The 27,395-nt window shown below is 55.1% G+C and overlaps 1 protein-coding gene across 1 annotated transcript in view; it reads left to right on the forward strand.

Annotated features, from left to right (window-relative positions):
* LOC116854973 (centromere protein J-like) overlaps positions 1 to 27,395 on the forward strand; it is a 27,604-nt gene continuing 209 nt past the window's right edge. Inside the window, 12 exon segments of the mRNA XM_032837247.1 lie at positions 1 to 379; positions 381 to 493; positions 831 to 960; positions 4,121 to 4,327; positions 4,443 to 4,553; positions 9,689 to 9,778; positions 10,571 to 10,666; positions 11,893 to 12,033; positions 14,779 to 14,860; positions 18,612 to 18,659; positions 25,951 to 26,068; positions 26,689 to 26,841. Of these exon segments, the coding sequence (XP_032693138.1) occupies positions 50 to 379; positions 381 to 493; positions 831 to 960; positions 4,121 to 4,327; positions 4,443 to 4,553; positions 9,689 to 9,778; positions 10,571 to 10,666; positions 11,893 to 12,033; positions 14,779 to 14,860; positions 18,612 to 18,659; positions 25,951 to 26,068; positions 26,689 to 26,841 (1,619 nt within the window). The 5' untranslated portion in view covers positions 1 to 49.

Raw genomic sequence — 27,395 nt, forward strand, 5'->3', positions numbered from 1 at the left:
TCAAGAGACACAGGCTTTCGCCCGGCCTGTCTCCCGTCGCTCTGGTCCCATGGCTCATCCTCGTGTCGCGGAGCCTGTGGTCTGTGACAGGCGCACTCCTGCTCCTGCACAGGGGACCTGTCGGTCCACCCGAGGCGTCTTCCGAAGTCCGCCCCCTCCCCAGACTCGTCCCTGTGCCAGAAAGTCTTTGATGTGCTTCTGGGCCAGAACTCAGCCTTGTTTTGGTGGAGACCCCGTCCCCTCACGTGCAGAGGAAGAGGAAGAGGAAGGCCGCGAGCCTCCCGGCGCCGCAGAGAAGCCAACATCCCAGAGCCGCTCCCCGGGTCCCAAGCTGGAGCGAGAGCGAGAGCAAGGGCATCGGTGCGTCTGCAGATGTCCGGAGGGGGGGGGGGCGGTAGGGGCTGTCGGGAGTGCAGGGGACACAGCCCCGGCCTCTCTGGGAGCCAGGCCTCCCCGGCGGCCCCGCTCCCGCCCCGGAATTATTGGGAAAGCGGTATTTCCAGCACGGGACATGGATCTGTGTGGGGTTTTTCAGAGAATTGGGGTTGGGACTGCTCAGCAGGGCCGGGGAAGGAGCCCAGCCCCAGGTTTCCCAGGGAGACGACCCTGACCACACCAGCCACAGTGCTGGGGCCCATTTCCTAGGAGTTAACGCGTTTTCTCTCCGTGGCCTGTGTGGGCCCCACGGTCTGTGGCTCCTGACACAGAGATGGCTTTTCCCTGGGGTCAGTTTTGTCACCGTAGGGACAGAGGGCTGTCACTCGGGCTCACCTCACAGTGGAGGGCGGGGGGCCCTGGCCGCTCCCCACGGCCTCCTTCTTCCCGTGCAGGATGCTGACTGCGGAGGAGCCCTCAGAGCCCGCAGAGACCGGCCGCCTGCGGGAGGATGGCGGGCCTGGGGCCCACGCCGAGGACACGGCCACGCGCTCCGGGGAGCACGGCCTGGCTGAGCAGACGCTGGTGAGTGGCCCTGCTGGGGACGGGACGGGGCATGCCCTGCGTCTCACCTGCTGCTGTCCCCGTCCCCGAGACCGGCACTGAGGTCCCCGGGCTTCCTCCTCCGACCCGATGCTTCGACATGGCTGTCGATATCGTCCCCTCTGGGAGGGGCAAACGGGTCTCCTTCTGTGGCTCTGTGTCTTGGTAGATGAGAGGCAGGATGGGTAAGGACCCCTGGGTGTCTCAGTCAACTGCCCTAATTCAGGACAAGGCGCAAGACTGGACGCACTTGGTTAAAAGAAAGTTAGAAGGTGCCGGTGACTTCAGTCTTGCGGTCGGAGCTCCAGAGCGCCCTCAGCCTCCTCCCCTGTGCCCAGAGGGGAGGGTCCGCTGCCCTCCAGCCGGCCTCCACGAAAGCCCCCACGTGTCCCCCTCCTTTGGCGCCACAGGTCCAGGGGTTGTGGCCACACCACGCACGACCCTACCTCCCATCACAGCCCTATCCATGCTGCACACACAGTGTCGGATGAAGCATCCCACGGAAAGCAGGTCCACTGGGTTTAGAACCCCGTAGGTTCCGCTAACTTCCGAGCAGTTGACAAAATATCCACTTCAACACAACACAGGCTTTTCTTGTGTTTCTGGGAATTCGGAGGTATTTGGTGCAGGGGCAGAGGTCGTTAGTGGGTTTTCTGAGCGCCGGGCCTGCCCTGAGCGTGTAAGGTGCCCCCAGCGCCTTGGACCCTCAGGGGTCTGGGGAGCTGTTGCGTCTCCACGTCAGCGGCAGAAAGAAGGGGCGTCTTGCTCACAGTCCCAAAGCAGCAGAGGCGGGTGCAGCCCTACGTCTCGGGCTGTTTGACTTCCCAGGGCAGGTGATGCGCTCAGAGACTTGCAGGAACACAGACACGTGAACCGGTGCCAACGCGGTCTTGGCGACCGCAGCAGGGGTGCACGGGGAGGGCGCTGTGTGACCCTACGATGCCATGTGGTCGGGGACAGAGGACAGTTTCTGATCAGCTGGAAACACTGGCTCAGAGGGTTAGGAGACGTGTCTGAGGTTCTCCTCAGATATGATTCAGATCCAGGCTGTGCACAAATCACAGACCACGACCACCAGAAAGGGTGGGGCAGGGGTCCTGTGATGACTGCGAGCATCACAGCCCAATTGGAAACCCCTCCCGGAGGGGGCGGTTTTGGCCCCGAGCCCTGAGCTGGGGTCGCCGCTGTCCCCGACGCCTGGCCAACGGTGTGCCTCCAGCCCCTCTGTGACCACGGAGCCCCAGATCCCTCTCTGTCCCTTCTCCTGTCTCCTCCCATCCCTCGCCCAGGGTCAGCTCTGTTTGACCTTGGGAGGCCTTACTGGGCAGCGTCGGTCCTGTCGATGACAGACAGAACGAGAATGAGCACAGCCAACGGGCTGTTCGTCTCGTCACAGAGTGACAAACATTTTCCGAGACACGGGGAGGAACACCAGCTCTGGGCTTGACCTCTCTGTGGGCATCTACAGTCCCCAGCCCATGAGTCTGTGACCTCGGGCAGATGACCGGCCTGCAGGGCCTCCGTTCTCCGGGAGGAGGTCACTTCCCTCAAAGGCTGGTTTCAGAATTACACAAGAGGCCTTGAGAAGCGGGCGCCAGTGTCGACCACGCAGCAGGAGCTGGGTAGACCGTGTTTTCACGGGGCTGGTGTGCAGGACGCCCTCGCCTCTTTCCCGGGGGGCGTCCGAGCCAAGTTCCTGGCCCGAAGCCATCCGCCCCCAGTGGGTCCGGGCCAGGGATCTGCCCCCAGTGCCCGGCCACACCAGGCGGCGGGGAGCCCCCATGGACCGACGGCCTGGTGGTGCTGTCTGGGGCTGGAGAGGACTCACCGCCCTCTCCCCGCGGGCCTCTCCCCTGCACATCCTCGCCAAATCCGAGCGCAGACTCCTGGTGGGAAAGTGACCAAAGTGCCTCCCAGGTCCCTTGCGCCCTCCCAGTTTCCACAGATTCAGCATTGTCAGGCTAATTCCTGGGGGAGGAGATGAATTTAATTTAAAATGAAAATGCATTTCTTTCCCAGTCTTTCTAGAGTAAACAGAATGATACAGTCACTAATTCCTTCTCAAATGGTATTATTTTCATTTTTAATCATAAACCTGCAATGTGATTCTAATTATTTCTCAGAGATAATCTCTGTGAGAGGAAAATACTTTTTTCTTGAGTCTTTTAAAAAAGATTTTATTTGTTTATTTATTTATTTGACAGAAAGCAAGACTACGAATGGGGGGAGAGGCAGGCAGAGGGAAAGGGGCAACAGGCTCCCCGCTGAGCAGAGAGCCTGATGCGGGGCTTGATCCCAGGACCATGGGATCATGACCTGAGCTGAAGGCAGAGGCTTAACCCACTGAGCCCCCCAGGCGCCCTGGTTTAGTTTGTCTGTTTGTCTGTTTGTTTTTGAGTTTTATCAACTCATTTTCTTTATTCTGAGGTTCTCTGCTAAATCGTTTCCCAGTAGGCAGGGGGATACCCGCCATCCCGGTGGGTTCTCACGTACGAAGACTCGCTGCTTTTGTCTGACACTCAGTTCCCCTCTTACCGGAACGTCTGACGCGTGTGCTCCCCTGGGAACTGGCAGCATGTTACAGAGGGCACGGGAGATACAATGGCGAGCACTCACTCTGCGTCTTCCATCGTCCAGGGCCCCCATTCGGCCCAGGCCCCACCTCTCAGAGTAACGCCCTGAGGTCCTGCTGGCGTTGTTTCGGAGGAGACACGGAGGCCCAGAGAGGCGAAGTGTCTTACCAGAGGTCACACAGCCGGGCGGTGGTGACGCCAGGATTAGAACCTCGGTCCGGATCACGTCGAATGCCTGCTCTTACCCCTCGCCTGCTGCCACCTCAGCATTAGATTAAGAGAGAAGTGTGGGCTCTCGGCCTCTGCTTGCAAACAAAATGACCCTGGAACCATCTTTTCTGGTTATATCAGGAGGAATAGCTCCCGACGAGCGCCACTCGTTTGCAGAGGTGGACCCGGTGTCAGGGTCGTGCTTGTGTCCTCCGTTCCTCTCCTGGAAATGTCGGGTGACCCATGGGGACGGGCTGGAGGGCGCTGCGGGAGGGGCTGGCGAGCTGGCTGGAGCAGTGCCACCTGAGAGCTCGTCTGCCCCTCTCTCCCATGCTCCCCTCTCTCCCCGTGCTCCCCAGAACCAGCAGCTGCAGCAGCAGGTGGCCCAGCTGCACGAGGCCCTCAGGAGCCAGGAGTCCCGGTGGGCCGCAGCTCAGCGCCACCTCCAGAGCCAGATAGATGCCCTCGTGCAGCAGAACATGGAGCTCCGGGATGGACTGACGACCCCACGGCCACTGTGGGAGGCAGATGCCGCCCTGGGCGCCAGGAGGAAGCTGGACACTCTGGTATGGAAAGCGTGCTTGTTTTACGTAGAGGTGGCATCACAGTAATGGGGACACATGTCCGTGGCGCTGGCAGTGACACTGCCCTCCTGTCTGCAAACCCACTGCACTCCCGTAGGTGGTGGCCACCAAGCACGGGTGCTCCGGAGCTGCCGGCTCTCTGCAGGCACCTGGTGACCCATTAGGGCAGCCTCCCGCGTGTCTCCAGGACTGGGTGCAGGCCAGGCAGGTGCTGTGCGTGCCTGTTTGTGCACAGCAGGGACCCCGGTGCTAACCCCAGGGACAGACCTGGAGCGCTTGGAATTGGGGCCCCGCTCTCTGATGCCAGAGCCCATGCACAGTCCCCCAGGGGTGCTCTCATCAGCACTGAGACAGCAGGGTGGGGAGAGATCCCACCGCCTTGCCCCACCTCCAGAGTCCGTATTTAGGAACCGAGCAGCAGGACGACTGTGGGGCAGACTTCGGGGCTGAGGGGACGTGCTGGAGAGGCCATGGTCAGCACCCCCCAACCCCTGCATCCGTCCCCTAGTTCCTGAGTGTGCATCTGAGCAACTTAGGTCATCACAGGCTTGTGCACAGCTGTCCACAAGAAACCGTGTAAATCCTGGAGAAACCTACGTGGGCTATTTTCTAGTGAATTTGGGAAAGTTCTCGTATTTCTTATTTGCACTTACTGTGTGAAGTGGCAGGTCTCTAGTTCGGAGTCAGGACCATCAGCTATGACAACGCTTCACATACGCACGCACGCACACACACACGCTCGCACATCACACTCATGGGAGCTCATGTGCTGATGAATTTCGAAACGTCCGCTGACTCTGCGAACTGCTCTGGTCACAGGGTGGGGGGTTTATAAGGACAGCATCGGCTCGGAAAAGGGCACACAGACTTGAAGAGGACGGGATGGCTAGGTACTCTCACGTCGGGGAGGCCCAGGCCCCTCGGCGAGCAGAAGCGACTGTAGGGACAGTGTTTCGAACGGCTAGTGACACACGAGAGTAAGACCGAGGGTTAGCCGCTCTGGCAATGGGACCAAAGGCAGTTCCAGTCGCCTCCCCCATCCACCTGGGTCCTCCCGTCCCTCCGCTGAGCGTCCTGCTGTCCCGGCTTGGCTGCAGAACACCGAGTCTTGAGATTCTGCGTTGTGAGACAATGCTAAAAGTAGGGTCACATTTCCTTCTTTCTTTAACACTTTCCCAGGTGAAGACACATAATCCAAGGACATAAATGTGGGTGTCGTTTCTTTTGTGGCCTTTGGGAACGTGGGGTATTTTGAAACAGTGAACAGCCATGAGAAGGAGCCCGCGTTGGGGATGCTGTGTTTGTGAGCGCCTTCAACAGGCCGGGGGGAGGAACCAGCCCAAGACCCCTCCCCTTGCATCCCTATTTCTTCCTAGCACATTGCAATTGTTGTTGACTGGTTAAATTTTGAATTTGTCTTATAGTTACTATACCTTCGAAGATGTGGACATTTCCTCTGATTTTTCTTTGTGATAAACCTCCTTGTAGGTATCACAATCTGCTTTTGAGAAAATGTTATATCTGTCAACTGATAAGAGATGTTACTGAAACATGCAGGCTACAGAAGTCATAGTGCTATTGTCATAGGACAGGGACAGTCATCTAAACCTGGCCTTTCTTCCCAGGAGACCCTCAGTGTGCATGACCTTTAAAGGAAAGCAGAGGTCAAGCACATAAACTCACATATCCCACCAGCATGTCCCTGAGAAATCCTGCCTCCCCGAAGGAGCAGTCCTTACTATCCTGTCCTTATGAATGCAGGGATCCAGTCCTTGCAAACTCGAGGATCCAGGCTTTGCAAACTCAGGGATCCAGGCTTTGCAAACTCAGGGATCCAGTCCTTGCAAACTCGAGGATCCGGTCCTTGCAAACTCGAGGATCCAGGCTTTGCAAACTCAGGGGTCCAGGCTTTGCAAACTCAGGGGTCCAGTCCTTGCAAACTCGAGGATCCAGTCCTTGCAAACTCAGGGGTCCAGTCCTTGCAAACTCAGGGATCCAGTCCTTGCAAACTCAGGGGTCCAGGCTTTGCAAACTCAGGGGTCCAGTCCTTGCAAACTCAGGGGTCCCGTCCTTGCAAACTCAGGGGTCCAGGCTTTGCAAACTCAGGGGTCCAGTCCTTGCAAACTCAGGGATCCAGTCCTTGCAAACTCAGGGATCCAGTCCTTGCAAACTCGAGGATCCAGGCTTTGCAAACTCAGGGGTCCAGTCCTTGCAAACTCAGGGATCCAGTCCTTGCAAACTCAAGGATCCAGCTTTGCAAACTTAGGGGTCCAGTCTGGCAGGTGGTCTCCTCAGCACACTCAGCACAGAGAGTCTGGCTGGGAGATGAGCACAGGTGAGAGCTCGTACCCAGGGCTGTGTGCCTTCTTTCTATTCATGATGCCTAAGGCAGGGATTGTTTTATTAGCTTCAGGGACAGAATTCAGTGACTCATCAGTTGCATACAACACCCAGAACTCATCACACCACATGCCCTCCTTCCCGCCCATCCCTCAGTCACGGCTTCCCCCCCCCACCTCCCCTCCAGCAGTCCTCAGTTTGTTCTCTAGAGCTAAGAGTGTTTTATGGTTTCCCTCCCTCTCTATTTTTATCTTATTTTTCCTTCCCTTCCCCTATATTCATCTGTTTTATTTCTTAAATTCCACCATAAATCATATGGTATTTGTTGTTCTCTGATTGACTTACTTCAGCCAGCATAATACCCTCTAGTTCCATCCACATTGTTGCAAACGGCAAGATTTCATCCTTTCTGATGGCTGCATAGTATTCCATTGTATATAAATACCGCATCTTCTTTATCCATTCATCTGGCGATGGAAGTTTGAACTCTTTCCATAGTTTGGCTCTTGTGGACATTGCTGATAAAAACACTGGGGTGCATGTGCCCATCCGTATCTTTAAATACCCACTAGTGTGATTGCTGGGTCATAGGGTAGCTCTATTTTTAACTTCTTGAGGAACCTCCACGTTGTTTTCCAGAGCGGTTGTACCAACTTACGTTCCCAGCAACAGTGTAGGACGGTTCCCTTTTCTCCGCAACCTTGCTAACACCTGTCGTTTACTGACTGGTTAATGTTAGCTGTTCTGACGGGTGTGAGGTGGTGTCTAGTTGTGGTTTTGATTTGTATTTCCCTGATGCTGAGTGATGTGGAGCATTTTTTCATGTGTCTGTTGGTCATTTGAGTGTTTTCTTTGGAGAAATGTCTGTTCATGTCTTTTGCCCGTTTCTTGACTGGGTTTTGGGTTTTTTTGTGTATGTTTTTGTTTGGGCATTGAGTTTGGTAAGGCAGGGATTTTAGTAGCACATCTCTTCATGTTCTTTGGTTCCTGTGTCCCCTAGCTTTAAAGCTGTGGTGTTTCCTGGGGTCAGTGCCATGGCTTGTCCTACTGTTTCCACATGGCTTTGTTTTGGGGCTCAGTGTGGGATGCTGTTTGATGTCTAGGACATTCTCCTTGCTCCGGTGACCTCTGCTTTAGTGTGGTCAGCCAGCAAGTTGGAGGCCACCCCAGCTTTTCCTCTTCCTCCTACTCCGGAAGCCCCTCTCTATCCTCAGCCAGCTTTGGGTAACAGGATTACCGTGGACTGAGACCCCCGAGTCATCAAGACGACCTGATGTCCTGACATTCTTTCCCAACACAGCTGCTGAGTAGACGGCATTTCGCCCCTGGAAGGAGGGTCTGGAATCTGCTCTCACCCAAGCATTGATTGCGAGTGGGAAGAGCTATTTTTTGGGTCAGGTGAGCAGAGATTCTGAAGTCCCAGGACAAACCGCGTGACTGTCTGGGGTCCTCTGAGGTGCAGCCTTGTCTTCGGTTCCCGTCCCGCCCTGAGTCATTGACCTGCACACCGTGTCATCGCTTCGTAAATGAATGCATGAGTGAGAGCCTCCCTGGCTCAGCCACGTCTCAAGACACCAATTTTCGAATCCTGCAAAGGGTAGAAAAATTCTTATACATTTTCAAATTCAGTTCTGAGCTATTTATTTTGCTGTGATGGTCAGCCTTTCCCGCGGGATCCATCAGAACTTTCCAGAATCCTGTGAGAGCACGGGCTGCGGCATGAGAAACGGCCACCCCAAAAGTTCTGCCATGTGAGGTGTCAGACCAGAGCTCCACCGGCCTGGCCTTCGCCACACGCGGCACGGCACGTCTGCTGACACTTTCGGGTAGAGTGACTGTTGTGAATGTGGGAGCGCCCCCACCTCTGTGTCCAGCCAGGGATGATGGAGACAGAAAGAAGCAAGTCAGGGAGACAAGGTCATGTGACGATGGAGACGAAACTCTCTCTGGAAGCCTTCGGGACGGAAGGGGAATGCCTCCTTCCTGGGGGACGCCCTCTGCCGAGAGCCCAGCCGCGTCTGTGGACAGACAGGTGACACTTAGTTTACACTGGTCATTTTCCCCCCTAGATTTTGGAGTTGCACTTAGCACCAAGTCAAAACAAGACTGATATTTGTATATCACTGAAGAGTTCCCAAATCAAACTTTTATATCATTTTTATTTATAAATTTTCATTAAAATTAACAGCATCAAAGGCACATATAGCAGAAATACCTTTTTAAAAAAATATTTTATTTGTTTGACAGCGACAGGGAGAGAGAGAACACAAGCAGGGAGAGTGGGAGAGGGAGGAAGCAGGCTTCCCGCCAAGCAGGGAACCCGATGCGGGACTCGATCCCAGGACCCCAGGATCATGACCTGAGCCAAAGGGCAGTCGCTTAACCGATGGAGCCACCGACATGCCCCACAGCAGAAATACTTTTAAGCCCCAGCTAGCGGTTCATTTATTATGTGTTATATTTAATGACAAATGTCAAAGAAATGAGATAATTTTCTTTATGGGAGGAAATGTGAGATATAAGCTTATTTATGATATAAACACAGACAACCAGTAGGAAAATATGAAAATACGGGTCCCATTTTTCTCGTGTCTTCCCAAGAAAAGCCCACGTCCGTTCTGCCCGTCCCGACCCCGCGCGGTGCCGAGCGGTAGCGGCTTCCTCTGGGCTGTTTATTTTGAACTGGGCTGTTGGGGCTCCAGGGTGCACCCCTTCAGCACCTCAGAACGCAAGCGCGCGGGCTCTTGGAGTGCTCTCCCTACCCATGCGTGACTTCGTGAGGCCGCACTGTTGTCCCCAGAGTGTCCTGGCCCAGGTCTGCCTAGAGAGGAGGCCGGGGACAGAAACCGTCGCAGGAGCACACCGTGTGGCCCGCTGTGCCATTGCTGCTGAGCGCGGACCTCGTGGGCAGGGCTGCGGGATGTCGGGGTGCCCGGCTCCCCCCGCTCAGAGCCGCAGATCTCATGGAGACCTCGTGGGCCCAGGGCTGTTCTCTTCCTGCAGAACCCTCCTGGAGAGCCAGGGCCTTCCCACGTGGGCGCCCAGACAGAACAGGGGGACCAAGAAAAAGGAATGAGGTCCCCGGCCAGCGAGGTAGGCAGACGCCCTGGTCCCCTGGGAGGGAGGGCGCTTCTCTGTCATTGGCTCTGGGGCTCCGTGCAGGTGCCCACGGGCTTGGGCCCAGGGGCCAGGTAAGCAGCCCTCGGAGGGGACAAATGTAGTGTCCTTGGCTGCCGGATTGTTTCCAGTAAATAAAGCCACACAATGTCCGAATGAGAAAAACATGTTTTAAACCCGACCTGCCCCTTATCGCCTCCACATTTCTGTGGTCTGTCTTGGCCTCCACATTTTTGCCCTTGAGGAGCCCTCCTGACTATGAAGGGTGCATCCGCGGGATGACGGTTGTCTCAGGAAGCCTGCGGAAGGGCACGCTGCCGTCACTGCCCCTGGGGTCTCCCATGCCCCCGGGACACAGCGGCAGCAGCGCCTTCCTCCATAGCCAACATTTTAAAGATGTATTGATTTATTGATTTGAGGGGGAGGGGCAGAGAGAAAATCCCAAGCAGGCTTCACGCTCAGCACGGAGCCTGACGTCAGGTTTGATCTCACATCCCTCCGATCACGGCCTGAGCCGAAATCGAGCGCGGGGTGTAAGGGACTGTGCCACCCCGGCGCCCCTCCCTAGCCTTTGTTTTGAGCCGCTCCCACTGGGCTGTGGAATTGTCCTCATCCTGCGGGGAGCTCTGGCTGACCTAAGGGGGACCCGTGCGCTCATAAGCAGAGAAAACATCCGCGTAAACGAACAGGAGGGAGTGCGGCTTGTGGGACAGCTTGAATCCCTCTACACGCTCTTTCCTTGGTGTGGTTGTCGTACTGGTTTCTCAGGGGGACACCATGGGATTTGAAGACCTTACCTCCCCGTCTCACCAGGGGGTCTATGAGAAGGAAGCGACGCTGCTTACCCACTCCTTGGACGAGAACGTGGGTGACTCGCTCCCTCGACCGTAGGACCCCTCGAGGGCTGGGGGTGCAGAAGGCGGCTCGGTTCCCCCGCCTCAAAGCCTCACGCACCTGCTGGCCCCTTGAGCCCCGTGACCCCCATGCTCTCTCCCACATCTCTCCGGCCTGGGTGCCCCCGTGTGTGTCTTGCGTTGGACACATGCGCTGCTGTGTGCTCGCCTCTCGCTCCTGCCTTCCTTTTTTATAAGGGAAACAAAAACTTAACATTTCCCTAATGTGGAACGTTTAAAACATGACTTGTGCTTTCTCATTTCTGAGGCGCGATTGTGTCCTCAAACCTCATCAGAGTTTTCATTGTGGGTTGAGCAGTCGATCTTCTAAGACTGAGTTGAACACAGACTCGCTTCACCTCGCCGGTTGGTTTGGAACGAGGGCGAAGAGGTCTTGGTGCCCGCCCAAAGCCGATGGCTGTGGCGTCGCGGGCAGGTGGGGTGTCCACCGTTGACCTTTGCTCGACGTGTCGCCGACGAGGCTTCAAGAGGCCCAGACTCCACTTGTCGTCCCCTGCACCTTCCCCAGTCGAATCAGCTCCTTTATTCCAAGCTGCAGTCGAGAACGACAAGGCCACAACGTGACTAATAACGGCACTTTCTCCGTTCGGACTTTGTTAGCAGACGTGCAGATGTTACCAGACGTGCAGATGCCAGCCCTCCAGGTCTTGAGCTTCCATCTGTCAGCGTCCCCCCTTTCTGTTAATAGTTACATGAATACTATTTTCAAAACTCCTAGTTAGCGTTATGCCTCTGAACTCACGCGCCGTTTTGCTGACAGTTAATCGAAATCCCTGAGTCTTCGGGTCAGGCGGAGTGGCGTAGGGATCAGAACAAAGGGATGGAAAGGGAAGAAAAATGTACAAATAGTAATTCTGACAGAGTAATGACTGCCATTTACACGGTTCAGGATTCCCACATTCAGCAAACTCAGTGACGTGGACGGTCTAGACAGACGACAGATAACTCGCATCACGTGAGCTTAAGAGAAGCAGAGGTTTGGGGCCAATCATAACCTCCATCCTTCACAACGAGATTCAGGGCTGAGGTGAGGTTTGGGGCGGACTGACTTAGTACTTGTGGAGATAAACTCTGTACTGTGGACACGCGAGGATTCTGGATGGGGGAGAAGAATGAAACCGTGAGAATCACACTTTACGTCATCTTTTGTGCTGGAACTTTTGTGTTTCCATGAAGGTGGCTGAGGCACTTGGCGAGGGCCATGAAGCCGTCACCTTCTCGAAGGGCACTGGCAAGAACAGGGGGGCCGGCCAGAAGACCACCGTCCTGCGGTTCTTAAATGGGGACGTGAAGAAGGTCCCGCCAGATCAGAGGGTGGTGAGTACAGAATCCATTCCTGCCTTTTCTTTTTCATCAAGACCACCAATTATTAGGAAGGTTTCCATCCATCTGCACCCTTCTTCCCCTGGGGCCTCAAGAACGAGGGCCTCTGGCCTGCTGGGCGGCTTGGATGCACTTGGGCCATGAGATTCCTAATTGATGAGCCCCTGAGTTCCGGTGGGAGCAAGCGCTAGCACCTGCTGGCCGTGAATTCCCGCTCCGCCACTTGGAGACCGTGAGCCTCGAGACGCCTCTGTAGTGGGAGACTAGGATTGGGAGCTAACTCGGAGACGGTGCGGACACTCATGGACAAGCGGCCCACCTCCGCGTTCTCTAGGGACACACAGTGAACACTCAGTTACAGAGCAATTAGTGTGCCTCGTGCGAGCTGGGACCCGATGGCTCAGACTGGGGGAGACGCGGCGTCCTTTCCTCTGTCTGTGGCTCTCACAGTCCTGTTCAGGAGGCCTGTCTCCCCGCAGCCGCCACCAGTGTGGGGAGGCAGGAAGCGTGGGCTGCAGGGATCGGGACTTAGTGGACTCCCAGTGACCCTGTGCCCGCACAGGGGCAGATGAACTAAGCTCATCGAGCCCAGTTTCTGTGCCTGAAGAACCTGGAAATAGCTCTTGTGTAGGTTAGTGACTCTCGGCTGGGGACGGTTTTGCTCCCGGCCCATTTGCAGTGTCTGCACTTGGGAGGGTCACAGCCAGCTGCGGGGTGGGGAGGGGTGGGTGCTGCTGTCATCTAGCGGGCGCAGGCCGGGGTGCGCCACCTGCCCCTCCCAACCAGGAGCGATCTGCCCAAATTGCCCCTTATGCTGAGGTGGGAGAGCGGTAACGGAGAGTGGCGAGACTCCGCGGGGGCGGGTGAAGTCAGACGATACGGTATGACGGCGAGCAGGTGCGAAGGTAGACGGCGGCTCCCTCGACGCTGGGGAGCCCCGATACGTCTGTGACCCTGGGACACCGTGCATGTCCATGTGCTGTTACGCTGTCGTATGGTTGTGGGGGGGATAGAGTCCGAAAAATGTGGAGGATTTACAGGCAAGACTGCCGGAGAGGCAACAACCCGGACAATTCAGGACTTACCGTGATTCTGAAAACTTGGTTGACTTACAAAGGCTCGTTGTAAGTAAAGCCTGGAGATAAAGGGAGGCTGTAGTAGACGGATGACAGGCCTGTAGTACAGAGACGTCGCCAAACTGTATTCTTTACAAACTTACTCGTTTCGTTTAAAAAGTCTTTTTAGAATAATCAATATTGTTGTTTGTTTATGTTTGTTTTGTTTTGTTTTTTCACCAAGTTTTGGGATGAAAATGTGGAGGTTCAGGGCCTGGGGAGTTGTGAATGACCGCAGCGCTCATCTCCGGTTTCCATTCCTGTTTCAATGGTTGTAATGAGAGGCGTCTGCTCCCTGCTCTGTAATTCCACCCAGCCAAAGGCCTCTGACCACTTGCGAGGGCGGCCGTTAGAATCCTGGTGCAGTCGCAGCCGTGGCATCCCAGCCGTGCGCCCTGTCACTGGCCCGAGGTAACCCCACGCCCGCTTGTCCGCCAGGCAGCGCCAACACGGAGAGCCTAGAAGACCCAGGTACACGGTGACTCTGTTTATGTCCCCGTGTGGTTGAGTCATACGTGACACTGAACTCATCGCCTACTTCAACACTTTAAATTCGGAACCCGGAGTCTCCCAAAGTTGTCTCTTAGCCAGAGCCCCACTGCCGTCCTTGGAAGGAAAGCTTCCCCATCTCGGTCCTGGCACGGTCCCGGCGCGGTGCCGGCCGCGAGCAGAAGCGTGTCGTGGTGGGGCACCTGCTGCCTGAGTGGGCCGTGTTTTTCTCCACTGCTGGCTCTTTGGTCTCGAGGGAAAACTGAGCCCCGGGCCTGGGGTTGCACCTAAAATCACTCTAATGACAGAGAAATCAGCACTTTCCCCGTGTCTCACTTTTGGACAAATTCTGCACATGGGAGGAAAGCCTCTGGAACAGGAGGGCAGGCCAGGCCCTCGGCTCTCAGCACGGGGCTAGATGGTTTCCTTCCATCGGACACGTTCCCCACGAGTGCACTGCACCTCCTTTCCTGACGGTGGGGACATTGTCCTTGCAGGTGACCCACATGAGGCGACCGGGGCCGGGCCCCCCGAACTAGGAGTTGAGTGAAATGTCTGCCTTCCGAGTCTCACTTTGAAAACATTAGCATGAAATGGGTTTTTGTTTCCTTGCCCTTCTTCTGTTTAGGGTCTCCTCCCGCCCATATGGTTTGGGGCACTCAGCTGCGCCGAGAGCAGCACTTCCTTCCCCGTAACCTTCCTCGTCCGCGGCTGCTCTTTCCTGCCCTCCCTCTCCACTTGGCTGGAACCCAAAGGCGTCACACCGATTTGAAATATCACAATCCGGTGACCGGTCCCAGAGGCAGGGTCCGTGGGTGTCTGAACGCGTTGGGGGCCCATCCGTGTTCCCTGGAGCGCCTGGCGGGAGCTGGGCGGCTGTGGTCGTGGGGCTCCCGGCTCACGCTCTCTGCGCCCATCAGGAAATCGCGGGGCCCGGGTTAGCAGCAGGTCTCCCCAGGGACCACGAGGCCGCCCGGGGGGAAGGGCAGGGCTGCCCCAGAGGAGGTGACCTCTCAGAGTGGTGGCAAGCCCCAGGACCTTCCCGTGGATGGGGCAGGAAGTACTTCACTCGGTCAAAGCCAGGTTCAAGATGTTAACACGAGCAGCCTCCCGACGCGGGTTTTTCTGGTTCCAGGTTTACAGTTTCGCAGACGCTCGGATCTCGCGCACGACCCATCCGAGCGGTCTGGCCGTCGTGCGGTTCCCCGAGCAGACAGGTGAGTGGCGCGGGATCTCGGGCCCGCTGAGCGCGGGCGGCCGTCGGCGCTTCTCGTGCAACGTTCGCTTTACCGGACGACGGAGCCTGGCATGCCAGTTCTCCCCAGCAGCGACCGTCCGGGTACCTCGGGGCTTGGGGAACTGAGTGAGGACCCAAGTCTCGTTTCTGATTCGCATCACGTAGCCCGGGACCCAGTGCTGGGGTGGGGGCTGCAAACGCTCCAGATGCCCGAGGAGATGCCGGCAGAGTCCGTCCTCGCTTTGTGCGCTCGCTGTCTGCCCCGAAGGGGGCACGACGAGCAGGAGGCCGGACGCGCGCCGCTCAGCTTTCCAGCGGCTTTCTCTCCGAAGCTGTCCTCTCTCAAGTTCTAAGAATTCCGTGTTCTGGTTAAACTCTGAGGTTCTTGGCTTTGTGATTTGGCTTCCAACCGTTTAATTTTATCTCTCATTGTGCTGAGTCCCTCTTCTCTCACACGAATGACTTGTGCTCTGGGAGGACCGGCTCTCTAAATGGGGCACCTCGTGGGCAAGTTCCCCACTGAAAAGACACGCTCTCACAATGTCCTCCTCAGGGTCACCACTGTCCCCCCGACCCCCACCAGAATCTGAGTGTGAATTTTAAGAGAGTGCCCATTAAGGTAGGTCGTATTCCTGGTGTCTCCCTTGTCCGCCGTGGCCACCACCACTGTGTGTGAAAGAGGACGCGTCATTCCCTTTTCCCAAGTTGCTTCCCTCCTGGTTGAAACAGACAGAGCCCTGACCCCGGGCCGAGCGTCCAGGGTTCCAAAACCCTGTGTCCTCGGGCTGGCCTCCTGCAGGGAGCCGGCCGCCTCCCTGTGACGGGCTGAGGGCCTCCCAGAGCCGCCGGTGCCAGACGGCCCGGCTGGGGGCTCCTTCTCACCAAGCTGGCCTTCGCCGGGGCTGCCCCCCACAAGCCTTCCAGGCTGCGGGCTGTGCACACAGAGGGTGGAGGCAGCGCTTCTCCAAGAGAGATTAGCCCCAGGGACGCTCGCCGCGCAGAAGGATGTTAGGTGGCTTGTTTTGTTTTGTTTTAACATGTTGTGATCAGTAAATGCAGTCATTTAGTCTAACTATACAGTGGCTATAGGTTTTATACAAGTCTTATTTATAAAGTAGGTTGAAAGACTGTTCTAGAAAATGAGTATTTTTTAAGTTTATTTTTTGAAAGATTTTATTTATTTATTTGACAGAGAGAGGGGGCACAGGCGGGGGGAGGGGCAGAGGCAAAGGGAGAAGCAGACTCCCCCTGAGCAAGGAGCCCGAGGCGGGACTCGAACCCAGGGCCCTGAGATCATGACCTGAGCTGAAGGCAGCCGCTGAGCTGCCTGAACCACCCAGGAGCCCTGAGAAAATGAGTATTTGGTCTGGATTTCGCTCTTTGGTTTTCTTCTTCTTCTACTGTAAGAAGTCTAACCGTCATTGTAGAACAAACGGAAAACCTTCATGCCAGAATGTACCTGTCAGGCTGTCGCAGCTCTCTTCTCCGGAGTGATGCTGATGGGGGGTGTAAAGTCAACCCAACAGGGGTCCCGTGAGTAGGTCATTTCAAGGGTGCTGACCTGGGGGCCGTAGCCAGTGCACCTTTGACTGCTCGCTGAGTGACCCCAGGCCGCCTGACATCTTGTCTGAGTTTCATCATGGACATCACATGGGAAAGCCCCGACCCATGGACTGGTCAGGGACCCGGGGCCTGTAGGCGGTGCTGTGAGAGCTGAGACGGGGGTGGACACCCATACTGGCTCCAGGGCCCGGGGCGCCCCTGGCAGTGTGGTAGCCTTGATGGCGCTGGCCAGTGCGGCGGGTGCTGCGGGCCTGGGTTCCCGCCCCCGACCCCCGATCCCGGGCCTAGCCGCTGGCTGGGGAGCTCTGACCCTGGAAACTGAGATTTCCCACACTATGCTCAGAACGCTTGCCAACACCGCCACTCACAACGCAAGGGTTCCAGCAAACAGATTAGGAAAACGCTGGACTTGGGGAAGCTAACCCTTTCCTTTCTGTCCTCATTCATCCTTTGTTATCGTGTGTGGGGGGGGGGCGCCGTGGGAAGGGACGGGAGGCAGGAGCGCTCACTGTTTCGCAAACGTAGGTCAGCACACAATGCTTTTTCATGGACCGACTATTAGTATGTTCCTTAGGCGTCTTGTTGGGAAAATATATAGTATCTCAGTAACGAGGAGGTTTTGTGGCTGATTGTTTTTTTACTTGGGTCTTTAAAAGTTCAGCAAAGGTTATGTGGACGTGGACGGATTCTCCGCCTCGGGATGCTCTGTGTAAACGTATCACGTGGCACGTGTGTGGACACCGGCCACGGAATTTGAGTCTGATGTTAATTTCTAGGTCGTCCTCACGGAGCGAGGGTGACAATGCTCAGATCTTGCTGGAATAAGACTGGAACTCTTCGGGCCACGCTTGTCCCTGACCCGGTTAATCCTGAGCTTCTTCCAGGGTCCCCGCTGCTCCCGTCCTAGGCTCAGCTCCTGCCAGAGCCCCTTCCTCGCCGCCAGGCCTGCACCCCAAACGCTAACCTCTGCTTCCGGCCTCTGCGGTGGCCGAGGGCTTCCAATCTAAGTGAGTTTGCACATTTACCCAAATACCAATGAGATCTGCCGACTCCAGTGCGCCGTGTGAAAAACTCCTTGCAGCCTTGTCTCTGCTCCCCGCCTCGCCTCCGATGCTCTCTGCCTGGCTGCTCTGCCCTTTGGGTTTTGTGTTTTTGTGCTGTTTCCTGCCTGGCTTCCAGCAGCAGGAATGGTTAAATCCGGGCTCTCTGCACGGGGTAAAAAATGTCACTTCCTGATCTGGGGCCAATTTGAAAATGAATTGCACGCTGACGGCACATTTCCTACGCAGCATTGCTACATTTCCTGACCCTGCAAATGGTTACGAAATAGCCTTTGGCCCAACAGGCACGTCTGGAAAGAGGGTGAAATTCCAGCGCCCCCCGCAGTGGCCAGGACGAGGGTCAAGTTTGCGAACAGCCACCAGCTGTCTCTGCTCAGAGATCAGCTTCCCTGTTCCCGCACAGGAGCTGGGGCTCTTGCTCTCATTCCGACGGCTCGAGCTTCGCTCTCAGGTCTTCAAACCACAAGCACGTTTCCTACCCGTCAGGGGCTACAGTATCTCCGCTCTTGATGGATTTGTTTGGGATGGGTGGGTCCATCCAGCTTGCTTTTCAAACCAAGCAAGCTGAAATTTTACAAAATCAAGACCTCCCCACGTGAGGGGGGGGGGTCTGAGTTCTCCGAGTCTGTAATCCACAGAGTCAAAACCACTTTCGACATTAGCCATCCTGCTAACCCACCAGCATGCAGATGACCTCCGTTCGCACCGAGTCTCCTTTTATCGTGCCCAGGTGCTTGTCCTTTCTCTCCGAAGGAAGTGGAACTAACCCACCCAGGTCGGCTGTGTCAAGCATGGTGGGTGCTTCCTGCGAACCCCCAGCCTCCCGGGGCCAAAGGAGCATCCTGTTTTGTGGGGGGTGGTACGGCAGTGGGTCACCATGCCCCACGGGCGCGACAACCCCCTCTGTCCTGCTGGTGTGATACCAGCCGTCAGTCTATCCCTTCCCCGTCTGTTTCAAGTCTGTTGTTTAACTTCCGCCTGTCGGTGACAGGTGTGTGCACCACACTCGGACACACGGTCTGCACGGGTCCTGCCTCTCTTCAGCGTCCGCGTGTTCAGTGCCCTGCTCCTGCGTGAGCTGGAGGCAAGACACACTCTCTCACTGAGGGCGTCGCGTTCGGGGTCTGTCCTTTAACGCAGACTTTAGCTGTGCCGGTATGATCCGTTATTTTTTCTTTGCTCTGAATTAAAATGATTATCATTTATTTTAATGTAATTTCAAACTTCCAGGATATACAGAGAACTTCTGTGTGCCCTTTACCCAGATTCACTAATTTTTAACTTTTTGCCGTATTTGCTTTAGCATTCTCTCTGCCCGCATGTGTGCATGTGCCTGTGGATCTCATCCTGTTTCCTGGCCCCTGGAGGGTAAGCTGCGCACCTCCAGGCCCCTTCACCCTTCGTGTGTCTGTGCGCGTTCCAGCCCTGTGCGATCAGGGCCCACCCGACGCTAGTGGGACCCCATCCTAACTCACTATGACTGCAAAGATGCTCTTTCCGGGTGAGGCCGCATTCTGAGGCCGTGAGGGTTAGGACATGCACACAGGAGTTTTGCAGGAACACAGTTCCACCCATAACATAGCCCTAGGATTTCTATTTATTCTGCTTGGAATTCGTTCTGCTTCTTATACCTACAGATTTACGTTTCCTCGTCCACTCTAGAAGGTTCATAGCTGTGACCTTTGGGGATATTGCCATTCCTCTGCATTCTCCTTTCTTCTTCTGGAACTCCCAGCCCATGTCCTTCTACATCAACTTCTTTCTCACCTACAGAACTCGGGGCCTCCCCGGCCCACCCCCTCCTTCCCATGCTTCTCAGGCTCGCCGCCATCATCTGCTCATTTCTCCTTTTGTTCATTTTGGGAGGTGGTCCCTGGACGTTTGGTACATTTTCCAGTGTGTCTCACAGCTGAGGTCTAGTTGTTGGGGAGTGAGAAAGGTCCCTCGAAGTTTCCAGCTAATGAAAGCCACAGCCCTAATGATTTAGTACTAAGAACCGTAAGACTAGCTCTGAGTTACATGTTGGTCATTACGTGGCCGGTGGGCTTCTAGCTACTCTCCATCTACACACGGAAACTTCAAAGAATCCAGCGACATAGGTGCCCTCGCTGTCCTCATCTTAGCAGTGAGGGAGCTGAGAGCAGCGAGCACGCGGCCTGTCCACACTCACGCACTGGCTTCCTGCGCGGTCTGGCTCCAGAGCCCCGAGTGAAACGCTGTCCCTCAGGATCCCAGAAGTCACGCACGATCGGACTCAGCGTGTTACGTGTGTGCTCGCGTCTGCTTCAGTTGTGGCTGTGGCTTCTCTCTCCTTCCTAAAGCTTTTCCCTTGACCAATTTTACAGAGGTCTTTGTGGTTATTATTTATCTCAAATTGCTGATTTCTGATTTTGTTGATGTGTTGTACTACAGCTTTGTTTTATCTCTTTCACAAATTCAGGCTTTATATTTATTATGTGTTTTGTTTGACTTCATTTTCTTCTTAAATCCTTCAGGTAGTGGGGCGCCTGGGTGGCACAGCCCATTAAGTGTCTGACTCTTGGTTTTGGTTCAGGTTGCAATCTCAGGGTTGTGAGATCGAGCCCCGCGTTGGGCTCCGCGCTCAGTGTGGAATTTGCTTCAGATTCTCTCCCCCTCTGCCCCTCCCACTTGAGCTCTCTCTCTCTTAAAATAAATATCTTAAAAACGATCCTTAAGGGAGGCATAAGTTCTCCTCCGTTTCTGGTGTTTGTTTCCTAATATAAACATTCCAGGCTATAAATTCCCTCTGAGCGCCTTTTTCATTATATCCCTCAAATTGTGTTAGCATTTATTTTTCTAATGCAGTTCTAAGTGTCTCTTATTATTTCTGGTAGTTTGATTATTGATTGATTGATTGATTATTTTCCTGTAGTTTGTAGCTCATGAATTACGTTTGAAAGTGTCTTGAAATAATTTCCAAGTGTATGGTGAGTTTTAGCTCTCCTTTTGCTTTCATTTTAATTCAGCTAAGTTGTGTCAAACCATAGCTTATATTATTACCCTTTCTTTGATATCTTTTGTCTTCCTTTAAGGCCCAGAATATAGTCATTCTCCCCCAAATGTCTAATATGTGCTTGAGAGCATGTCTACATCTATAATTGCCTTTAGATTAAGGTTTTTAAAAGTTGTGTTTTCAAGAGTAGAAAATCTGGAAATAAACCCACAACACTGTGGTTGATCAATGTTCATCAAAGCTAAGAGGAATGTCCAGTGGGAAGAGACGGTCTCGTTGACAAAGGGTGTTGGGAGAGCTGGACAGTCCCATGCAGAAGAACGAAACCGAGCCATTTCCTTGCACTATACACAGAGATAAATTCAAAATAGCTGAAAGACTTACATGTGAGACAGGAAACCATCAGAGTCCTAGAGCAGAACACAAGAAGTAACCTCTCCGGGACTGGCCACAGCAACTTCTTCCTAGATCTGTCTCCTGAGGCAAGGGAAAGAAAAGCAAAAATAAACTACTGGGACTTCACCAAAATAAACAGCTTCTGCGCAGTGAAGGAAGCAATCGGTAAAACTAAAAGGCCACTAACAGAACAGGAAAAGATATTTACAAATGACATATCTGATAAAGGCTAGTATCCAAAATATATGAAGAAGTGATAAAACTGAACATTCAAGAAATCCAGTTAAAAAATGGGCAGAAGACATGAATAGACATTTTGTCAAAGAAGACATACAAATGGCCAAAAGACACCAGAAAAGATGCCCAGCATCACTCATCATCAGGGCAATGACGTCAGAACCACTGTGAGCTACCACCTCACACCTTCTGAATGACTAAAGTAAAAACACAAGAAACAACAGGTCCTGGCGAGGTTGCAGAGAAAGGGGAGCCTCCTACACTGTTGGTGGGAACGCAAGCTGGTGCAGCCAATCCGGGAAACAGTGTGGAGTTTCCTCGAAAAGTTAAAAATAGAGCTACCCTACGACCCAGCAATTGCACTACTGGGTATTTAGCCAAAAAAATATGAAAAGACACATTCAAAGCGATACAGGCACCCCTATGTTTATAGCAACATAATTTACAATAGCCAAACTGTGTTCGCAGCCCAAGGGTCCACTGACAGATGAATGGATAAGAGGGATGCGGCGTATTTATATACGATGGAATATCAGCCATAAAAGGGAATGAAATATTGCCACTTGCGATGTCATGGATGGATCTAGAAGGTATTATGCCAAGTGAGAAAGTCAGAGAAAGACAGATGCCATATGATTTCACATACGTGAAATTTAAGAAACGAAACAAATGAGAAAAGGAAAAGAAAAAGAGACAAACCAAGAAACAGACCCTTAACTACAGAGAACACACTGATGGTTACAGAGGGAAGGAGGGCGGGGATGGGAGACGGGGGATGGGGATGAAGGGGGGCACCTGTGAGGAGCACCGGTGATGCACGGAAGTGATGAGTCCCTGTATTGTACGCCGGACACTAATATTACACTGTGTATTAACTAACTGGAATATAAATAAAAACAAAAAAATGCGTCTTTAAATACGCTATGCTCTTACTAATGTTAAAATCAGCACACGCTCCTAAATAATGAGAGTGTGGTGGAAATCTGTCTTGCTGACCGTGGATTTATCGCAGTCTGTCTGGAACGTTCCTCCCTCCTGATCGTCGGCAGCGACGCCCACACTTAGGTCTGGCCTCATGCGTGGTCCCACGCGGGGCCTCTGGCAGGTGGTGATTGCCTGGTCTGCCCTTCCCCATTCGTTTCCTTCTGCTATTTTCAAAGCTGTGTGTGAAGGTGTGTTCTTATCAGCAACACACAAACGGAAAACACACAACCCGAGACAATTTTATTTAAGCGGAGGGGGTGCTTCACCAGCTGGCGGCTTGCCTGTCGCTCTGCCGTCCTCTGGGAGCGGCCAGGATCCCCGCGCCGCCTCTCACGCCCTCCCACACGCTCCTGACAGCATTTTCATTCTCCCTCGTTGTTTTCTTTTTTAATTCATCGCGATTGTCACTGTTTGTACAGAGGAGGTTGGCTTTGGGTTTTTCCCGCTTACTGCACTTGCCGGCTCCCTGCGCCTTCGTATACCTTCTGGTGCAGGTACGACTCTGAGCACGGTCTCCCGATGGCACCACAGCTCGCTGTGCTCCGTCTGAAACCGTCCTTGATGGCACCTTTGCTCACGCGTGATCATTTATCACGAGGGACAATTCCACGTGCCTACCCTGGGCCGGTGCTGTTTTCAGACGGGATGTGTGGCAGTAAACGAAACTGTAAGATGTCCCCAACCCGTGAAGTTTTAGGGGAGGGAGACAGAAAACAAAGAGGTAAAAATAAGTAAATAAAAATCAACACATATTAAAAGCTACAGAGAAAAGGAAGAGGTGGACAATGGAGACGGGGTCTGGTATTTCTGGTCCTCTTTCTGTAGGGTGATCTGGGAGGCCCTCCCCGAGGAAGTGATCTGTCGGGAGAGGCAGGATGACGTGAGAGGGAGAGAGCTATGTGCTTTCCAGGGAGGAGCACTCGAGAGAGAGGAGCAAGGGAAATGTCTGAGGAAAGTCACGGAGGCCAGTGTGGCAGGGGAGAGGAGTTGGGGCCGCGCAGCGGAGGGGAGGTGGCGGCGGGGTGCGCCGGGGTGTGCGGGACCCGGGCTTCTGCGTGGAGGGCCCTTGCTGGAGAATTTCGAGCAAAAGCACAACAAGCAATCATTCTCAGCGCGGGGAGGATTTCCTGCGTCCTCTGTTGCATCGGTGGGAAGGCCTGGCACCCCCGATGTCTTCCTTTGCGGGTGAATTTTCTTCTTTTTGCTGCTCGTGGGGGATGCTGTATCTCGCGGTCCGTTGCGACGGGGCGGCTGCAGATGGGACCGCATCACGGTGCTGGGGACGGTGTGTGCCTCAGGGTGAGTGACTCGCGTCTTCTGAAAGGCAGGGCGCCCGCAGTCGCAGGAGGCCTGGGGAAAGGCGAGCCTAGAAGACGGCACGATGCCCTCCTACAAGCACGTTCCACGCAGCGCACTCATGGGCGTAGCGAGTCTAGAAGCCCTTTGTGGCGTGGTGGACCGGGGTGCCCTCCGCCGCGTCCGGCACCCGTCCGAGTTCAGCAACGCCCTCAGCCGTCATCCACCGCAGCATGACCCTCCTGCACCGTCCCTGTCCCTCCAGTCACGAGTGTGGGGCTCAGCTGCTCCCTCCACTCCCCGTCGCTCATCACACCACGTTTTCTTGGGTTTGCTGCTTCCTGGGCGAGCTGCTCACCATCGCCTCCCAGTCTCCCCGGCAGAACAGGGCCGGCCCGTCACTCGTGCTAACATCTCTTCTCTGGTTTTCAACGTCACACTCGGGGCGTTGGCGGCCAGCCCGTGCTGGTGCCAACCCTGCGGGACACTCCCTCCCCACTTCTGTGGCCCCAGCTGCCGGCTTGTGCGGGGGTGGGGTGGGGAGTGCTGCGTCCCGGGTCCCTGTCGGGGTCTGTCAACTGGGAGAGATCTGGGCTTGCTTCTGCCAGAGGCGCTGCCAGCCCGGGCTCCTCTGGGTTTGTTCCTGGGACTGGGGTGTCCCTTCTCCCCAGATTCCTGCAGAGCTCGGAACGGGACACTTTCCCTGGCGCCCTTGTCTTGCTATGCATGTTTTCTGCCTCGTCCCTGTCCGGGGGGCATGACGTGAGCGTGTCATCTGGAAGCAGGGATGAGCTCTGAGTCCCCGTGGAGCCCCTGCGAGGGCAGCCCGGACAGTGGGACGGCTGTAGTCCACTCCGTCTGCTTCTCGGCCGCCCCTGCAAGGTCAGGCCTCTGTCGTGGGTGTGAGCGCATCAACACGGGTCTCCAGTGCTGTTTTATCGGGCATCATACTTGGCGGTGGCGGTGTTGTCAGAGGGTCTGACCTGCCGCACGCCGAGAGTCAAGGTCATCGCTAAACAGACCGTCATCAGGGGCATGAGGGGCCCCAAAACAGGCTCTTTCCAGCTGATGCCCAGATGGACCCTCACAGCCTGTCCTTTGGGCTCTGACTTGGCAAGTGCGTGCAGAGGTGGACACGAGAGCAGTTGCCTCCTTCGGTGACCTTCCGCCAGTTCTTAACAATAGAGCGCGACATGTGCTAGTTCCCACACACTGTGTCAGTGACTCATCAATGTGGGGTCGGGTCACCTGGAGAGAGAGGCGCTTTGTAGACCTGTGTTTCCTCGCTGTCCCCAAGCCTCGGAGCCCCCGAGTCTCAGCTGGTCCACAAAGAGGTCACGTGTGCACCGCTTCATTCTCTCCATAGAAACTCCAAGTCCCGTCACTGCCCTGGGAGATGCGTCTGTACCCTCAGACCTGCTCCCTGGGATGGACATTTCAGGAGAGCGGTCAAAGGCCTCATTTTCCACTCCTGCCGTCTGATGTGTGCAATTGTGTATCACGCGCATGTTCTTGTAGGATTCATGCGGACCAGCAGGCTTGGGCTCAGAGTGGCACTGGGGGTCTGTGAGCTCCGTGGGGTCCGTGGGGCTCCGGAGAATCGTTCCAAAGAAGAGCCCCCCCCCCCAGGTCCTTCTGGGCATTCCCTCAATATACCACAGAAAAACAAGCTTTCACAGTTTTTTGCTAAAAAATATTTCAATGGGTGGAATTTTCCCTCAGTTGTAAGATTTGTTTTTCTCCTGTCTGTTTGGTGTTTCCTCTTGTCTGCCAGCAACTGCTAACAGTTCAAACAAAAGCACACGCATATTTTCAGAAAGAAAACAGAAACTAATCGATTAAGTCTAACAGCTTTTCTTTTGTTGACAATCACATGCGAATAGTGATTTATACCACGGGTGTGCATTATAACCTGCCTTTGGTCCTGTAGGAACATGGGATAGAGCAGGGTCTCGGCATTGGACAGAGAGCCTCATTGCATTTAAAGGTTCTGTTTATTTTAAGTAAGCTCCACTCCTGGCGTGGGGCTCGAACTCACACCCCTGGGATCCAGAGTTGCATGCTCTACCGACTGAACCAGCTGGGAGCCCCTCAGGGTTTGTCTCTTGTACAAGGTTGAAAGTCAGCTTCGCCTCTGGAGGCTCGCGTGGAGGGAGGCCTGGGTCTTCCCCACGTTATCTGGTCTGACGCCCCAGGTCACTGTGAAAACAGTAAGAGTGAAGGTCAGAGGCATTCAGAAGCCCAAGGTCGCCCGGTGCGGGATGGACAAATGACCTTCCATCTCGAAGGACCTGGAGAGCACACGGAAGGAAAAGAACATTTCAGCCAAGGGAAAGATTTGTGCAAAGTTGGAAGAACATAAATTTTGTCTTCTACGGAGACGCGGGAGCTCGGTCTGAGCAAGACACTCGACTACACATAAAAAATGATGGAGCAGGACACAAAACCGCGTCTTGAATACCAGTGCTCTGTGGTGTGGGTCACTGGGGGACACGTGGGAGCCGCGAGAGACACAGCACGGAGAGCAGGGGCTGCATTTCTAAGACGTGTATTCCACAGAAAAATACCACCCTGATGGCTCGAAGGAAATCGTGCATCCGGACGGGACCGTGAGACGTCTGAGCGGCGGCCGTGAGGAGACTGTGTTTCCGGACGGGACAGTCGTCACTGTGGAAAGGTCAGTACGATGACAGGATGACAGGTGCGTGCGGGCAACCATTTCTTCAGGTTAACTTTGGTAAAAGAGTAGGTGTCTGTGTCAACGGGATGATGGAAGATGCTGTCACTGACCCTGCGGTGTTGTCTATGACCATGACTTGCCTTCTCCTCGCTGACCGTGGTCAGGCTCGCGCTGCACCTGAAAGTATTCGAGGCTTTCGGCGAACGCCCGGTCGGCTCGTGTTGATGGGAGCCTGGGTGTGAGCAGGCCCACGGGAGCAGCCGCGGGAGACACCCCGAGGAGGCGCTCCCAGAGCCCGCTACCTTCCAACACCCTGTGTGCGCGGGGAGAGGCTGAGGCTGTGCCAGCCAGCCAGCCGCCCGAGGCCCCACAGGCCCTCCTGGACGTCGGGGTGGACTTCCAGGTGTCCCCACGGCGCAGTCTGCGTGAGCTCTGTACCTCTTCTCCGGAGTATTGTACTTTGTGGTCCCCTCACTGCCTTGCAGCCCCTCCCCCGTCCCCGCAGGTCAAGCTTCCAGCCCCGGAGTGCGGGAGCAGGTGCACCGCCCTGTCCTTCTCCCACACCCCGGTCCCCGCCACCGTGCTGGCTCCCTCAGCAGCTCGCTCTCCCCTCCCAGGAATGGCGACAGGACCATCGTGTTCAACAACGGGCAGAGGGAGATCCAGACGGCCGGGTTCACGCAGCGGGAATACCCCGATGGCACCGTCAGGACCGTGTACTGCACGGGCTCCCAGGAAACCCGGTCCGCCTCCGGGACCGTGAGGATCAGGTATGAGCCTGGGAACGTCCTCCCGGCCAGAAGGCGTCGGGCGTCCCTCAAAACCCAACGTTACGTGTGACTTCCCAATTACTTCTTATTTATTTATTTATTTATTTGCTGAAATAGACACAGAAACTAATAGTATATTCACTGCCCCAAATGGCGGAGAACACACAAAACTTTAGGACACCCCAAGTCATGCAGGATTTGTGACTCCGCAGACCCCAGGCTTCCTTGGTTCCATCGGCACCAGCTGGAGGACAGGGGACTCACCAGAGAGCGCGTCACAGGAGCCCTAGCAGGGCCGCTGGCTCTCCGCCTGTCACGAGCCAGCGCTGCCCTGCGACAGGATGGGGGAGGTCAGCAGAGCGGCCCCATCAGGCCCCTGATTAGCAGACACCGACTCCCCTCCCTCCACAAGCCCCAGCCAGACCGATTGCCCTCCATGACCTCTAACCCCTGACCTTGCCGGGTCGGGTAGGAAGAGAGTCGTAGCCCCCACGGGAGCCTGGCCCGGCTCAGCATGGAGGGTCTCGGGGCCCGTCCCTGCCTGGCAGTGGCCC

The sequence above is a fragment of the Lontra canadensis genome, unplaced genomic scaffold, assembly GCF_010015895.1.
Source record: "Lontra canadensis isolate GAN:19392208 unplaced genomic scaffold, GSC_riverotter_1.0 scaffold97, whole genome shotgun sequence".
NCBI classification, from domain to species: domain Eukaryota; kingdom Metazoa; phylum Chordata; class Mammalia; order Carnivora; family Mustelidae; genus Lontra; species Lontra canadensis.